We start from the raw sequence: 17,664 nt of genomic DNA on the forward strand, positions 1-17,664 counted from the left end.
CACCTCTTTTTAAAAAAAATTTATTTTATTTTATTTATTTTTGGCTGCATTGGGTCTTCGTTGATGCGCGTGGGCTTTCTCTAGTTGCAGTGAGCGGGGTCTACTCTTTGTTGCGGTGTGTGGGCTTCGCATTGCGGTGGCTTCTCTTGTTGCGGAGCACGGGCTCTAGGTGCACGGGCTTCAGTAGTTGTGGCTCGCGGGCTCTAGAGCGTAGGCTCAGTAGTTGTGACACACGGGCTTAGATGCTCCGCGGCATGTGGGATCTTCCCGGACCAGGGCTCGAACCCGTGTCCCCTGCATTGGCAGGCGGATTCCTAACCACTGCGCCACCAGGGAAGCCCCAATTCAGCACCTCTATGTTTGTTGTCAAGCATTCATATGAAAGATCTTTGATGATTAGCTGGTGCTGATACCTGATGAATACAACCAAAATAGCAAGTCCAGATAGCAGATCTATCCATTTCTAAGGCAAAAGTGCAGTTCTGCAAAAAAGATCAGTTTTAAAGTTTGCAGTCAAATCTTTAATTTGATGAGTTACTATAACATTGAAAAGTGGCAGTGCCATGGTTTCTTTTGCTGACTTTTCCTCTAGAAGGCATTCAGCAAGATAAACTCTGCCAGGCTTTACTGTTCTCTCACCTATGATGTTCACTTCTTCAGCCAGTTATGCTGTAAGATACTTCACTGAATTTTTCTCCTCAGGTTTGAAAAGCTGCACCAAATAAGTTTTGGCTTCTCAGAAGTTCATTACATCTTCATTTAAAACGTCAGATCCTTTTTAAAAACTCTGAATGACTGGTCTCAAAATGGTGTTACAACTTAACTGGCATCATATTACTATGCAGAAATGTTCTATTGCATAAGACACAATAAGGTAAATTATTAACATCTATAAAGCCAAGGAAAAGATAGCATCGTCATATTTTTATTTTATACTTACAGTTCCTTACAATTGCTTTGGAATAGTTTTCTTCCTTTCATGAGTCAGGGAACTCTCAGATCTGTCATTTTCATCTTTTTCTTTATCTTTAGATGTAGACAGTGCATCTGAGCCTTGAGGAAATGAGTCTTCTGATCTCCCTTTCTAAAGCAAAAGACTGGGCTCCAGACTCAGACAGATAAGGATTTTAATCTCTTCTCCACCTATGATGAGCAGTGTAAACTGTAAATTCTCAAAGGCTCATTTTTCAAATACTGTTTCTGTGGTCAGGAATCTGGGAGTGGCTTTGAAAGAGGGGTTTCTAACTCAGGGTTACTCATACGACTACCTTCAAGATGCTGGTCAGTGCTGCAGTCATCTGAAGGCCAGATGTGGACCTGCAGGATCTGCTTTTGGAATGGCTCACTCACATGGCTAGCAAGCTAGTGCTAGCTGTTGGCCTCAGTGGACTTTTCCAGAGAGTCCTCATAACATGGTTGGCTATCTCCACAGAGTGAATGGTCCACTATGTTTGATTAGAACAGTGGCAGTGTCATATCACTCAACCTAATAGACCAAACTGAGTTTATATTTCAACATTTAAATGAGCATTTAATCTTTGTAGTGATATTAACAAGTAACCATTCTTGACTATGTGTTGGGGGTTGTGGTCTTTTAAAACAGTATGATTGCTTTGACATTTCATAGAAAACTTTATTTTGAAACATTAGTCTACTGACCGTATTTATCTATATTAAGTTCTCCAGAAGCCATGATTTTGAAGTTTGAATTTTTATATACCAAGTGAAACAGGAAATAATTTTAGGGGGAGAACTAATTTTGTAAAAAAAAATATTGGCCATGAATTTATTTGGATGGCCATTTAAGGCCTTTATTATACATAAAATGTTAGTGGGAAGGAAAAAAAATCCAAATAGATTTTATTGAGAAAGTCTAATATCTCATTTGGAGCATCTTTTAAGTGATTTTGGTTTCTGAGGAACTGCAATTACTGGAGCCTTGTTGTTTTCTGCAGATACATCAAGGGAGCTGTTTTCTTTTTATTTTTAAAAAAATTTACCAAAACTCAAAAATTGGCAGGAGGGAAAGGCAGCAAGCAAGAAGTTCCTGGGGCAATACAACATTTGTGAGAAACAAGGAAATATTTACTTTAGCACCCGCACCAGGGTCTTGTACCACCTATCAATACTGAGTAACAATTCAAGCTCTTTGTCTCCCTCCTCCCCTGCCTCCCTCATTTCTTCCTCTTGGGACCCTAACAGTCTACTTTCCCTGTGATCTGAAGTTGGCATCCCTATTCACATGGTCATCCAGCCCCAAACCATAGCCTGGTTGGGGACCCCTTCATTGCTGCCCACCTCCAACCCGGTGCGACCTGCGCATTCTGCCTCAGCAATGCTGCCCAGGTCTGTTTCCTCTCTTTCTGTTTTACTTTCTTCTTTCCCACTGCCTCTGCCCCAGGGTCAGGTCAGTTCTCTCTTGGGCCATTACAGTGGTTTCTGATAGCCTCTGGGCCCCTCAGTCTCTCCTCCTTTGACCTGCTTCCGGACTAATTTTGCCCTCCCCAAATTCTTTCATGTTCACTCAATGTTTATTAAAGACCCAGTGTGTCAGCCTGTTACTGGAGGTGCTCCACCCAAAAACACCAAGTTACCTTTTACATTTAATGTGATGGTCTTCCCTTGACTATCCTAAAAGGGCCTGTAAGCTTTTATCTGACCCCTTTTCTTTAATTCTTTGCTCATGCTGTTCCCTCTTCCTATAAATGCTGTGGGTTGAAACCTCACCCATCCTTTGGGGCCTATCTTAGATGTCACCTTCTTTGCAAAGATTTTCCTCATGACGTCATCTTGCCCTTCACTAGACGTTGTCTTTTTAGGACACTCACTGAACTTTGTATCCCTCATGATATTTAATCATAATCGGTTTCTTTTAATATAGCATGTGTGTACTTACCTTATCATTCTTAAAAGATTATAATGTACTTGAAAGGACAGACATAATCATTCATCTTTTGTTCCTGCTAACTCCTAGCCACGGTTTTAGCAAGTAATTGGACTTCACTACAAAAATTGTGTAACTCCATTAAAGTATTTAACATAAGAAAGAGCAAAATTCCTGTGCTTATCCGACACAATGGACAGTTATGCAGCATAAAGAAATTACATATATGTAAGTACAGACACATACATGTATGTATACTTGTCATTTTGCTAAGACGTATTTGTTTTAGTATGGAAGTTTACAGGACACCGCTTTTTACTCCTGGGCTGCACCCAAAAAAAAAAAAAAAAAAAAAAAATTGTTGCCGGATTATAATTTGAGGACAGACAAAAATGGCTTCAACATCTCTTTCAGTTTGGGATTTGGCCAAAAGTTAAGTTAGCAAAAACGCTTACTAAACTGAGAGGAGACGGGCCCTTAAGAACCTCCCGGAGACTCCTTGGCTGGGAGACTCCTTGGCTGGGAGACTCCTTGGCTGGGAGACGCCTTGGCTGGGGCTGGCGAGAAGCTCGGCGCAAGACGGCGGGAGGGCTGCGCGAAGCGCACCTTCCAGCACTTTCCTACGCCACGGAACCAGGCCAACCTGTTCCCACCGCCGCCTCCCGCCTCCTCGCCGCCCACTGCGGGCGAGGCCCACGCCACGCGCCCTCTTCCCGGGCACCTAGGCCAGGCTGGGAGCGCGCCGAGGCAGCGCCGGCCCCGACATCCGTCCGCGGGCGGCCGGGGTGGGGGTCCGAGGGCCAGTAAGCCGCGCTCCATGGGGGTTTCTAGGTGAAGGGCAAGAAAACAAGCGGTCGGTCTGGGCGGGGCCGGGAGGGCGGAGCGAGGGCGGAGCGAGGGCGGAGGGCACATTGCCTCATCCTGTACATTTTACTGGAAACGGGGCGCATCCGGAGGAGGGGCCGGCAGGCGGCCCCGACGCCGCCAATGGCCCGGCCGGGCGCGGGGGAGGCGGGCGAGGCGCCGGCCTCTTCTCTCCGCCCCTGGCCTCGAAGGCCGGTTAAATAGTCGGGCAGCCCCGGGCCACGCCTGTGCCCGCGCCGTCCTCCAGCCGATAGGTTCCCCCAGCCCATCACAGCCACAGCCGCAGTCGGGAGGCAGCCGCGCGCAGCGAACCGGTGGCGCAGGTGTCTGGGGTCCCCGAGCGCCGAGCCCGGGAGCATGATCGTGGACAAGCTGATGGACGACAGCCGCGGCGGAGAGGGGCTGCTGGACGCGGCCGGCGACTGCGGCCTTATGACCAGCCCGCTCAACCTGGCCTACTTCTACGGCGCGTCGCCGCCCGCCGCCGCCCCCGGCGCCTTCGACGCCGGCTGCTCGTCGTCTGGGCCCTCGGCGCCCGGCTCGCCCGGCTCCGACTCCTCCGACTTCTCTTCCGCCTCGTCCGTGTCCTCCTGCGGGGCGGTAGAGTCCCGGCCGAGAGGCGGCGCCCGTGCCGAGCGGCTGCAAGGTACCCATCGGCCCCGGCGGGGCGGTCCCAGGATCCCCGTTTGCGGGCGGCCCACCCGCGGGGAGGGGGGGTCTGGGCCGCCCAGAAGCGAAGTACCTCGGCCAGGTGTTAGGTGGCCTCGGCGCCTGCTTTAGCGGCGGTACATAATCACACTGGCCATCATTATTAGGCCACTACTGGATGCCTTGCCCCGTGCTGGGCGTTGACTATCACTCGATGCCCTTTGATCGTCTGTGAAATCTGGGCGCCGTCTACCTGGCCTGGTAGCTTGAAACACACAGCTCTGACTTCGGGTGGGGGAAATGGACCACGTTGGGTTTTCTCTTTCTTTTCTTTTTTTTAAAAAACACTTTTATTAAGCTATAATTCACATACTATGGCGAGGTTTTGGATCTGATGTAGGTGTACCTTTTTCTTGTGGCTGTTTTAGTGAAAGGCTGTAGCCGGCGATAAGGGTTTGGGTACTGGGTTGAAGGTCGTGATTTATTTCTTCCTAAGTACGTGTTTGTGGAAATTTTAAGTAAAAGGACTTTATAAAGAAAAGAAACCGATATTATTAAGATGTAAGGTGAAGCTGGACTGAAAACCAATTTATACCTTGAGTCTGTGATTTTCCGAAGTCTGCCCAGAATTTCTTTGGTCTTTGTTTTGTGTGCTTTAGAATGGTTGAGCCGTCTGTAGCAGAGAAAGGCGTAACGTTTCCGTTCTGCGGCTGTGAATTATTATTTTCTTTTCTTAACGGAGTTGCATAATTGGGGGGAAAACAGGATGCCGCTGTAGGTGAACCAAAGAACGTCTAGATAATCTCAAATTTTGGAAAATCTAATCAGCATGATTTTAAAGAGCGTTCTCTTTCAGGTATTCCCCACGGCTGGCCACTCCTGTTTTGCTTGTGTTTTAGTTTAAAATGTGATTTGTCATTTTTATTTAAAAAAGTGATTTAAGCCACTCGGTTGTATAACATGCTCCCTGTATGTTAAGTGTGTAGCAAATGCCAAAATTGTGTGTGTATTTAGACCCTTTTTTTCCTCCACATTTGGCCTTCATCTGGCTGAAACTATTTTGCCAGTTCTTTGGTTTACCATAGGGGATTTCTGAAACTGAATTTTTCTCCCTGTGACGTTGAGTTATTAACTGCTGTCATTCCAGAGAAATGCTGTGTTAGATTCTGGCAAGATATTCTTAGACTTAAACATAAAACTAACTAGTGTTTAGTTTGCCCTATCATTGAGTTGCTTCTCTCATGTATTTGATTTTATATATATATATATGTGTATATACCTATATATTTAAAATTATGCCTTGTTTTTTGTCCCATCTTATTTTTTTCCACTCTCAATGGAGTTGCTGAATTATTCATTTCCTGACTCTTTGTGTGTTTACTTTGTGTTCAACTCATCCCAAGAGGTTGTGACATAGTAGTGGTCAGAGTAGAATGCTGTACTCATGTACTACATTTTAAAGTGTATTTTAAAGCTTAAATATGAAATGAGATTATTTCCTTTTTACTTAGAAGGCCTATGTGAACATCCAAAAACAGTCGGTGAGGGGAAATCCTGCGTGCATATGTGGAGATGCGTTTAAGCTCAGTGAATTTATGTAGCTTTATTGGCGTAGCTGAACTGAGGGAAATAATAAACTGAGACATTGTTAAATGTTAGGCTTTGGTACATTGAGATCTTTGGAAGAAGTTTGTTTTGTACCTTCTTAGGTGAGTGGAATTGATAGACTTTAAAATTTCTATGTGGACATAAAGCCTTTGGTTTGAAAAGCTAAAAATTCATCATTTATTCCTTGCTCCCCCAAGGTTTTTCAAAAGTCTAGAATAATTACAGATTTATGAGAGTCAGGGTGGCAAAATCTGTGATCCTGTCTCATGGGTGGGTAGGGCTGAGAGACAGAGAATTAATTTGGGTTTATCTCTCGGCTCTGGGGTTCCCTGAAACAATATTTTTATGAGCTTTAATTCCTTAGGCTTCCTGGTGGAGAAAGGTATCAGGCAAGCGAGTTGAAGAGGCTTTGCGGTCTGTTAGTTGGGAACTTTTTCACGTTGGATAGCTATGCTTTTGAGGTTATTAATATTCATGTCTGTGAAGACACTTAATTGGGATATGTTTTGTTTTGTTTTGTTTTTTTTAACAGTTGAGCCCCATATGGGGGTTGGAAGGCAGCAGAGAGGACCCTTTCAAGGTGTTCGCGTGAAGAACTCGGTGAAGGAACTCCTGTTGCACATCCGAAGTCATAAACAGAAGGCTTCCGGACAAGCTGTCGATGATTTTAAGGTGGCACCTAATTTATTTGTTTTGGGTTGGGGGGTAGGGAGGTTAGCCTGTCAGTGTTATTACTCTCTGCTAACCTAGGTTGGGCAAGTCTTTTGTAGACCACAAAGCCCTTAGGACAGAGAACATATTTGTCCTGCTGTCTGCTATATTGCTGTCACTTGGCCCACTGCTAGGCACTTGGCAGGTGTGCAAGAGAAATTTAATGAACAAATAAATGAAGGCAAGTTGGGGGCAAGGAAATTAATGTGGTTCAGTTAAAATGGAACATTTTGACTAGAAAGGGAAAACTCAAGTGGCCTTATTAATTTTATCTTGACCTGAGTTGAACTAAGGTGAAAGTGCAAATGGGGGAAGTTGCAAGATAGGATGGAAATTAACATAGAAAATAAATATTGCTAGAATAGCTATGTCAAAGGTTTATGGTGAACTGTAAAGAGGGGTAGAGGTAAGTCTGTTTGTTGATGTATGTTAATCAGGAAACCATTTATCACACACTAAATTGGAAACTTTTTTTCCTTATAGACACAAGGTGTGAACAGAGAGCAATTCACAGGTAAGAGTTACCTCTATTTATAATATCATGGGGGCTGTAGGGTAAAACAGTGTAGTGTGATTATGGGTAAAAATTTGTGAAATAAAATTATCACAGATTCCATATTCCTTTCTTGGGTATAGAATTGAAGAACACAGTATCATATAGTGGGAAAAGGAAAGGCCCTGATTTATTGTCTGATGGACCAGCTTGCAAAAGACCAGCTTTGTTACATACCCAGTTTTTGGTACGTATCTCACTATTTTCCTCTGAATACCCTTTGGAAATTATTCCTGGAGTAATTTTGGAAGGGAGTGTGCAACTTATTTTTTCTCCCTTTCCAGACGCCACCTCAAACACCCACACCCGCGGAAAGCATGGAAGATGTCCATCACGATGAATCCAAACAGGACAGCAGTGCTGATCTGCTTCAGAGCATTATCAACATTAAGAATGAATGCAGCCTGGTTTCCCTGAACACTGTCCAAGTTAGCTGGATGAGCCCTGTGGGGGTCCCTCCGAGCTCCCCCCACGAGCAGTGTCAGGACTTCCACGGAGGGCAGGTCTTCTCTCCACCTCAGAAGTACCAACCCTTCCAAGTCAGCAGCTCCCCACACGTGATGGATCAGGCTTCCATGTACCAGTACTCTCCACAGAGCCAGAACGTACAGCAGCTGCCGCCGCAGCACTACGCCCACAGCCCAGCTCTGGCATACAGTCCTTATTCCAGAACTTCCCAGTCCCCCGGCTATGAACCAAACATCTTTGATGGTCAAGAACCACAGTTCTGCCCGAACCAAAGTTTTGCATCCCTTCTAAGTGATCCCAGGGAATCTGAGAATATTGCTGTTCCCCTACAGACTGCCCCCAGCGTTCAGCAGCAAAGTGATGCCCACGTGCAGAACTTCAACATGATGCCACACAGTGCCTGTGAGGCCCTGGCGAGGCACGATGCAGGCTCTGCCCCTTTAAACACACCACCGCCCTTCCCGAACATCGTCGGAAATCCAATGAACACCACGCAGTTAGGGAAGTCATTTTTTCAGTGGCAAGTAGAGCAGGAAGAAAGCAAATTGGCACATATCTCCCAAGACCAGTTTCTTTCAAAGGATGCAGATGGTGACACGTGAGTATGTCCCTTTATCTCATTGAGCTAATTTGGTAAGCCATGCTTGCTGGACACAGTGGGCACAGAATTTCTCTAGGGGATGCCAGCTTAGGTCTGAGTAAGTGGTTGGCTAAACAAGATGACTAGTGGGGGTAGAATGATAGCTCATATTTCAAGTGAGAGTTTTCCTTTCTTTTTTTTTTTCTGGCTGAACAAATTACCTGTTCTAAATTAATAAAAATGTACGTGTCTTTGAATAATTAGTTTTGAAAGATTAGCATAGATTGTGTCTGTAGAGCAAAATCAGTTAGATCATGGTTAGTTGGTCATGATCAACTGTGAGTTGATTTGTAGATTGAATACTGATCTATCCTGACATCTTTGTGGTGTTGGGCAAGTTGTTTAACCTCTCTATGCCTCAGTTTCTGGGCATGTAAAATGATAATACCTCCCTCAGTGGGTTTTTATGAACATTAAAAATAATGGATTTAAAGCTATCAGCATGGTGCCTGGCCTACTTCTTTTTTCTGGTAACCTAATTCATCTTGTTGCAACTCAGATGTATTGTCAGCATAGCAGAAAAGACAAATTATGCTCTGTACTGTTTGATTTGAGTACACCAACATATCAAGAAAGGGGCTAAAGGAAGAATTTTTTTTAAAAAGGATGAACTTAGTGAAATAAGAAATAATTCACTTCTTTTCTTTTCCTTTTTTTTCCCCCCAGGTTCCTCCATATTGCTGTCGCCCAGGGGAGAAGGGCACTTTCCTATGTCCTTGCAAGAAAGATGAATGCGCTTCAGATGCTGGATATTAAAGAGCACAATGGACAGGTGAGGATCTTGACAGAGGGAAGTGGCAAAGGTGTGGTCATGGGGACAAGATGACGGCTGGTCTCTTATTTATGTGTAGATCATTTCAGAGTTCCAGACCAAGAGAGTTTAGTTAATATTAACTTCCGGATGTTGACTCTTTGTCACTGCCAACCTTGAAGTTATTAACGTTAACTCTGTAGTTATTTGACCAAAGACTAACTGGGTATAATAAAGCTGCACCCTAAGCTTATTTTAGTTTCCTTGTGTTACAGTATCTTATTGCTTATTAACAGGATTTATTTTCTCTCTGTGGGGTTTTTTCCCCTCAGTCTCAGTTTAGGTTCATATTCTTTGTTACTACAGTGTTATGGGTTTTAAAAAATATTTTTTTCCTCTGAATGTCCACAGAGTGCCTTTCAGGTGGCAGTGGCTGCCAATCAGCACCTCATCGTGCAGGATCTGGTGAACCTCGGGGCCCAGGTGAATACGACTGACTGCTGGGGAAGAACCCCCCTGCATGTTTGTGCAGAGAAGGGCCACTCCCAGGTGCTTCAGGTAAGAGGCAGCGAGCCAGGTTCCCATTACCACAGGGCCGAAGGGGTACAGCTTGGATATTAGGAGTTGGATGTAGATTGCCTGTTGCAATGCTCTCTTTTGAGTTGACTTACTCCTTTCTTGGAACACTAGTAGATAAGTATTTGTGTAGTTTGTCTTTTGCTGATAGATGTCTGTTTTTAAATTCTGCAGGCAATTCAGAAGGGAGCAGCGGGGAGCAATCAGTTTGTGGATCTGGAGGCAACTAACTATGATGGTAAGTGGTTGACGCATTATTGGGTGAAGAAACAGAGAGAGGGGCCCATTAATTTTAAGGGTATTAAGTTCTATACCAATAAGGAAGGGAGGTAATTAAAGCTAAAATATTCTATAGATAAAATTAGCAGTAAGACCCAATGGAGGGATTACTCAGATTGCCTTACTAGTTCTTGTGGAGCCCATATGTAGGTCATGTGAGAGGCCACCCTCAAGGTTTGTAATTATAGAACAACTAAAAGAATTGATAGGATGCTTGACCACTGCTTTCTTATGCTTTTTTCTAGGCCTGAGCCCTCTACACTGTGCAGTTGTGGCCCACAATGCTGTGGTTCATGAACTCCAGAGAAACCAACAGCCCCATTCACCTGAAGTTCAGGAGCTTTTGCTGAAGAATAAGAGTCTAGTTGATACAATTAAGTGTCTGATTCAAATGGGAGCCGCAGTGGAAGCTAAGGTAAAATTCACAGAAGAGTTTGGAAATAGGATGTGGGAGAAAAGTGGTTATAGCAGAAGACCTTGTTCCCAAGTATAGATTAAAACTTTTCCCCCTTTTTATTTTATTTTTGCCATCTTTTTAAATTAATGGAGTGAGTAGCAATGTATGGATAGTTAAGAAGCTTAGATTTTAAAAGATCACCTCATCTGGTTTCTTGATTTGCTTTTAATCTATGGATTATTATTCAAAAGATCATTTAGCTGTGAAACGAATTAGTCTTTATTTGAAAGGAAAAGAAAATGCTTGAAATTGATATTTTCATTTTGCTTCCATTGTCATACACAGATACTAAAGGTAGTGCATTTTGTAAGGGTTTCTTCATTGTTGTTGGATCTGGACTTAATCTTCTGTTTTTTTAAACTGGAAAATATTTTATTATCTTTAAATCTGAGGTTTATTTGCTGAGTATTTGCTATGTAAAGGCTGAGGTACTGAGTTAGGGGCCCTAGGGGAAAATGCCTAAATCATAAGCCACTTGGGTCCTTGGGAAGCTTCTGTCTAGTAGAAATGGTGAGAGATATAGCTAATTATAAGTCTACAGGGTGACCACCAAGTCTGGAAGCATAGGCGAATACACAGTAAATGATTTCTTATATTACAGCACATGATAAAACAGTATAGTCTATGTTTCTACATTTTATGGCCACCCGGTATACAAGGGTAGATGTGATAAAAGGGAACTAGGAGGAATGAGAGATTCCATGGAGCTTGGGTTGAAGGAAGGGTTTGTGGAGAAGGGGGCACTCCGAGTGAGTCTCCAAGGGTGAGTCAGACATATGAGAGACTGGGTGGGAAGCATATCCAGGGCATGGTTTCTGGATGTTCATTTTTTCCCCCCTCTTGCCTTTGACAAGGATCGTAAAAGTGGCCGCACAGCCCTGCATTTGGCAGCTGAAGAAGCAAATCTGGAACTCATTCGCCTCTTTTTGGAACTGCCCAGTTGCCTGTCTTTTGTGAATGCAAAGGTACTTTTAGAAGCGTACAAGAACTGCAGAAGAGTTGGAATAACCTTCTTTATACCTTCTTCAAGCTTTTGAGCTGCTTTCATGCAAGTCTCCCTTCCTGATGGGTGTCGTTTTGTCTCTTTGTCTTTAGGCTTACAATGGAAACACCGCCCTCCATGTTGCTGCCAGCCTGCAATATCGGGTGACACAGTTGGATGCAGTCCGCCTGTTGATGAGGAAGGGAGCAGACCCAAGTACTCGGAACTTGGAGAACGAACAGCCAGTGCATTTGGTTCCTGATGGCCCTGTGGGAGAACAGGTGAGGGCCACAGAAGGGAGAAGAAATACTTTAAGGCATTGTTCTGAAACATAAGGGGCAGGGGCCAGCTGGCACTCTTCAGGTGGGCTTTATCAACATCTGTGTCTCAACAGTGGTCACTGTAGCCCTTTAGAGTCAATTGCTTTGTCTCCAAAGGAAGAGTAAGAAATTTGAGGGTTTATCCATGGACCCCAAATGGTCAGAAGTCAGCTAGTCTTTCTTTTTCTTCCAAGACACAAACTTGGGTTTGGGCTAAGTCAGAATGGTTTGACATTTGGAAGTTGATGAAAGAGGAGGAACCAAGGTTCCTGCACACACTAAAGAAAGAGAATCTTAGTTTTGTGAGTAAGTGATGAGCCTTCAAATATTGTGCATATTAAATGAGTCAGTGTCTGTAGAGTATTCAGAATAGTCCCAGGCACATAAGTGGGTGCTGCTCAGTAAACATTAGCTGTTAACAATGATTTCTATCTACTAACTGATCCTAAATAAAAAATGGGAAGGTTATTTATGTAATTTAGAACCTAGAAATATTTTATACTTTAAATAAAATTATGCTTTTCTCATCATATGGTTCTACTGGGTTGGCCAAAAAGTTTGTTTGGTTTTCGCTGTAAGCTGTTATGAAAAACTTGAATGAACTTTTTGGCCAACCCAATATATTATATTTGGGGATTGAACAGTTTCATATGACTAAACTTTTCTTGATAACAAGAACTGACTCTTTTTAAGAACTTAAAATACATATTTTAAATTTATTTTTTTAAGCAGCAGGTTCCTATTAGTTATCCATTTTATACATATTACTGTATACATGTCAATCCCAATCTCCCAATTCATCACACCCCCTGCCCCGCCCCCCCACCCCGACCACCAGTTTTCCCCCTTGGTGTCCATACGTTTGGAAGAACTTAAAATATTTTTGATGAAACTCTTTCCCTGGAGGAAATGAGAGATTGTGGCTGCGGGTCGTTACATACTTTAATAATCACAAAATAAAATATATGGAATGCAATTTAGCCTTGCCTTTGATTTACAGCCCTCGCTATGACCATAATGTTATAGTAACTCATATTTGTGGAACTCTTTATAGCTTAAAACGAATCACTTGATGATTTGTAGAGTTTTCCTGTATATTATGCCACTTACTAGTTAGGAAAACTTTGCAGGGTGAAGCTTCAGCTGGGAAGACTGAGACTCAGAGTGGGTCCAGGCATAGGGACCACCATTAAATAGTAAATGGCAGAGTCCTAAGCGCACTGTTCACTTCGGGTTTGCTGTTTGTGGTGTGCAGTCATAGAGTGATGTTCTCAGGGAGTATTGAACATGGAGAGCTGCTTGACTCTTTGCTAAATGTTCTTGGATTACTCTCCTTCCTGCTTTTGTATTTTTTGTGTCTCTGTGTGTGGAGGGAGGGTCTTTTCCTTTGGTTTTATTGTCAGACTATGGTCATTGTGTCTTCTTCTAGCAGCTGTCAATTGCATCCCCTACTGCAATCTTCTTTCTTCTAATTTGTTGTTTCTAATCTTCTGTGGGCTGAGAGACAGATCATAAAATTTGTCAGGCTGGGGTATAAAATCAATTACTAGACTCTGAATGAGCCTGGGGGTTTCCTGTGATCCATACAGTCATGCACAGATGCTTTAATTCTTGGATGTCATGACAGCTATCTTGACTCGAAGGGCATTGTAATGTACTCGTGTGTATAAGGTGGGCTCTCGGTTCTTGGTTGAGGCTGACATCAAGGTAGGTGAGATATTATAATAACCATGATTACTGCGTTATATTAAATGTTCTCAAAAATAACAGGAGTAAAGATTAGGAAAAGAATATAGGTCTTAGTTAAACTGTTGGAGATTTTCAACCTCAGATAATTTTTAATGGAGATGCTTTACTTTCTTGTACTCAAAGATCATTATAGCAGGTCTGTAGTAAACTTTAAAAGGAGTTGTAGTATTTTTTTTGTCCCCTTAAAATCTTGACACATACTGTTGCATATTTCTTCATATACTTACTTACAAGTAGAAAGGAATGGTGTAGAGTATATAAGAAAGGAAAGAAACTGAAGGAGATGTGGTACTTTGATCGTAGGAAAAAACCCTCACAAATCCTATTGGTTTCCTTTCCAGATCCGACGTATCCTGAAGGGAAAGTCCATTCAGCAGAGAGCTCCACCGTATTAGCTCCATTGGCTGGGAGCCTGGTCAGCAATACTCACTGTCAGTTAGGCAGTCCTAATGTATCTGTACATAGACCATTTGCTCTGTACTGGCAAATGTAAGTTGTTTCTATGAAACAAACATATTTAGTTCACTATTATATAGTGGGTTATGTTAAAAGAAAAGAAAAATATCTAATTCCTCTTGGCAGATTTTAATATTTCATACCCAGGTATCTGGGATCTAGACATGTGAATTTAATCTGAGTGGTAAAATTGACTTCAATTAACAGTAGCTTTTGGGTAGGAGAAGGCTTTGATTTGTGGCATAAGGCATTGCTTATGTAGCTATTGCCAGTTTAAAAGGAGGTGAATTGTAAACTTTTTCTTTAAAGAAAAATGAAAGCATTTGGAAGTTAAAAAATAAATCTGGACGTAGTGTTGAGGCTTCGTTTGGCCTGATGCAGTACCTGATAGTTATTGGTGTTGGAAAGTCTCTAGTCGTTGGACTAGATGGAGGGTACCATGGGTAAAGTTTGATCTTTGCAAACTGTATATAATTGTTATCTTTGTCTTTTAAAATATTTGTACAAATATTTGTACATGTGGTCATTAACATGGCCACATTTGAAATGTGTAAATCAATAAACTAGAAAAGAACAAGTGGATTTTCACTATTTTTAAAAATCATATGCATTCAAAGGAGCTGTGTAATCACCATCTCTGTAGATGAAACAGATGGAGAGTTGTTCCTTTAGTGGCTGGCAGAGCTCTGTTTGAATTGTAAATATGCTTTGAGATGAGATACATTATTTGTAGGGAATTGCATGCTGTTAAAGAGAACACCTCTTTATGACTCACTTTCTAGAATTTATGATTTACTTGCTCTGTTGGAATGTTTGTTTTACCTTTATAAGAACAACAAAAAGTCAATATTGAAACATGTTTTACTGGTTTTCTGTTGTCAAATAATGATAACATACCATGATGTTTCATATTACCATTCAGAAAAAAAATGCCTAATTTTTTAGTAACTTTAATTCTAATAATATTATTTTGCTTATCTCTGGCATACCCCGAGGAACGTATTTGGCTTTGATTGTACATTAATTCTTTGTAATAAATTTGATTCATGAAAAACCTTTCTTTTTTTCTTTTAAATGAGAAGTCTCATAAGCAATTTACTGGCTAATCATCTTTGTAGCTAAGTGCTTAAATCCTTCAAAAAAAGATAACCTTTGGATCGATCACATTGTTTGACCCAGTATGTCTTGTGGACAAAAGTTAGTTATAGTTATTTGGTATCTGAAAGTATGGCTGTGAACTCATGGAAAAACTCATGCATGGCTTTAAATAAACATTAATTCAGTAATACTATTTTTCTTAAGGATATGCATTTTCTTTTCCTATTCCCTTATTTATATTTCCCAAGGTTGAGAAGTGCTATTAATTACTAATCTAAATCCTTTAAATTAGCCAATATATATTAATTTGGGTTTTTTTGAGAATGAGTTTCCTGAGGTTATATAAGATTTAACATGAAAAAACTCTTTGCCAAGTTCGTTAGTAGAGATTTACTAGGTTCTGAAAATATCATGGAAGTTTAAAAGATATTGTTGATCTATAGAAGTTTATGTGCTAAAAAAGATAAGTCTCTATGTTTATGACTGTATTTTTCATACTTTATTTATTTTGTGGGAGCAGTGAACATAGGAAAAACAATTTGGAGATTACCAGGATCATTCCGAGAGATGTAAACCTGGGAAGAGCAGTAAATGGGGTCCCTCCATTTCCCAACATGCCATTTTGACGAGTGAGAATAAACACATCAACATCTGTCAACATCAGTCAATCACTGCACATGTATTCTAGTTCTTGTAAACTCTTTTGAGAAACTGGTGTGCATATACGCACAAATGCTGTTTACGATATCAGGGGTTTCACAACCACCAGGGGCCCAGACTCACAGGTTGAGAATGTACTGTAGGGCTTCCCTGGTGGCGCAGTGGTTAAGAATCCGCCTGCCAGTGCAGGGGCCACGGGTTCGAGCCCTGGTCCGGGAAGATCCCACATACCACGGAGCAACTAAGCCCGTGCGCCACAACTACCGAGCCTGTGCTCTAGAGCCCGCGAGCCACAGCTACTGAAGCCTGTACACCTAGAGTCCGTGCTCTGCAACAAGAGAAGCCACCACAGTGAGAAGCCCGCGCACCACAACAAAGAGTAGCCCCCGCTTGCCGCATCTAGAGAAAGCCCGTGTGCAGCAACGGAGACCCAACGCAGCCAAAAATAGATAAATAAAATAAATAAATTATAAAAAAAAAATGTACTGTAGTTCTATTTCTGTACATCAAGTATAATTTTTCTTCTCTCATATAAATGAAATCTCAAGAGCAGTTTGTATTGCAAATGCAACCTGATTACCAGAACAGTGGAAATGATATACCTCCATTGAACATAGATATACTGTGAGCTTTTTCCCAAGTGAGCTTATATGTTCTCTCTTAATCTCAAATTCTCTCATAATTAATTAACTGAACCAGTGCTTAGCAAGTATGTGATTGTGTGTGTGTGTGTGCGCGCGCGTGTGCGCAAAGCTGTCTGATAGATAGTATGAGGTATTCGAAGACAAAAAAGGCATATTTCTTATCCTTAAGATACATATGTGGGAGACATGGCATGTACTGTATTAGAAAAAAGAGGAAGAAATATAAAGATTCTAAAGAGGAAGACTTTATATCTGAAAGGGGAGCACTAGGGAGACTTCAAGGTAGAGCATTTGAGCTGTATCTTCAGAAGAGTCAATTTGAATGTTCATACAAGTGGAGAGGGAGGTGAATGAAACAAAATGACATGAACCGAGGCAATAGTATTCTGGGAGAAACCACAAGTGATTCATTGTAGCTTGGTTAGCATTTGGATGGCCAGTAAGTTTCATCTTGTGTTCTACCTCTAACTGGTAATATTCTCATGAGTAGCACGTTGAGAAAGATCTTCAGGCAGTCTAGGGGTTTGGCAGGAGAGGGTACTGTAATTGATTAGCGAATATCTGCCTTATGGGTATAGAGGGTGGTTCTTGATGGAATGTTCCTTAAAGAATGACCCCCATAGGGCTTCCGTGGTGGTGCAGTGGTTGAGAACCCGCCTGCCAATGCAAGGGACACAGGTTCGAGCCCTGGTCCGGGAAGATCCCACATGCCGCGGAGCAACTAAGCCCATGCGCCACAGCTACTGAGCCTGTGCTCTAGAGCCCATAAGCCACAACTACTGAGCCTGCGTGCCACAACTACTGAAGCTGCACGCCTAAAGACTGTGCTCTGCAACAAGAGAAGCCACCGCAATGAGAAGCCTGCGCACCGCATCAAAGAGTAAGCCCCGCTCACCACAACTAGAGAAAGCCGTGCACAGCAACAAAGAACCAAAGCAGCCAAAAGTAAATAAATAAAATAAATACATTTATTAAAAAAAAGAAAAAAAAATGACCCCCATAGAAGCCAAGACTACAAGCTCATTGCTGCAACATCAGTGCCTAGCAGAGTGCCTAGCATAGAGTAGGAACTTATAAAATACTGGTTAAATGAGTGAATGAATGTATGCCAATCCTGGTTGGGATCATTGGTTTTGGGGGAAGTGGTGTTTCAAGCCAGAGATATAATATAAAGTACTAATGAGTTAATGACTATCATGGTTCTAACTTAACTCAGCCATATAACAATGATATCAATGATATGTTAATGAAAAGTGGCATAGCTGGCACACTTTTTAAAAAAAAATCAGGTAGTCCTTCTGTGCAAAGGATTAATT

The 17,664-nt window shown here is 42.2% G+C and overlaps 1 protein-coding gene across 1 annotated transcript; it reads left to right on the top strand.

Annotated features, from left to right (window-relative positions):
• Positions 1–3,994: 3,994 nt before the first annotated feature.
• On the top strand, positions 3,995–14,949 carry NFKBIZ (NFKB inhibitor zeta). The gene is made up of 12 exons (XM_061194144.1): positions 3,995–4,394; positions 6,537–6,676; positions 7,199–7,229; positions 7,352–7,455; positions 7,553–8,334; positions 9,043–9,148; positions 9,539–9,685; positions 9,878–9,941; positions 10,228–10,397; positions 11,294–11,404; positions 11,535–11,702; positions 13,832–14,949. The coding sequence occupies exons 1-12, from the start codon at positions 4,106–4,108 to the stop codon at positions 13,883–13,885; spliced, it is 2,166 nt and encodes a 721-aa protein (XP_061050127.1). The 5' UTR covers positions 3,995–4,105; the 3' UTR covers positions 13,886–14,949.
• The last annotated feature ends 2,715 nt before the right edge of the window (positions 14,950–17,664 follow it).

The sequence above is a fragment of the Eubalaena glacialis genome, chromosome 6, assembly GCF_028564815.1.
Source record: "Eubalaena glacialis isolate mEubGla1 chromosome 6, mEubGla1.1.hap2.+ XY, whole genome shotgun sequence".
Classification (NCBI taxonomy): Eukaryota; Metazoa; Chordata; class Mammalia; order Artiodactyla; family Balaenidae; genus Eubalaena; species Eubalaena glacialis.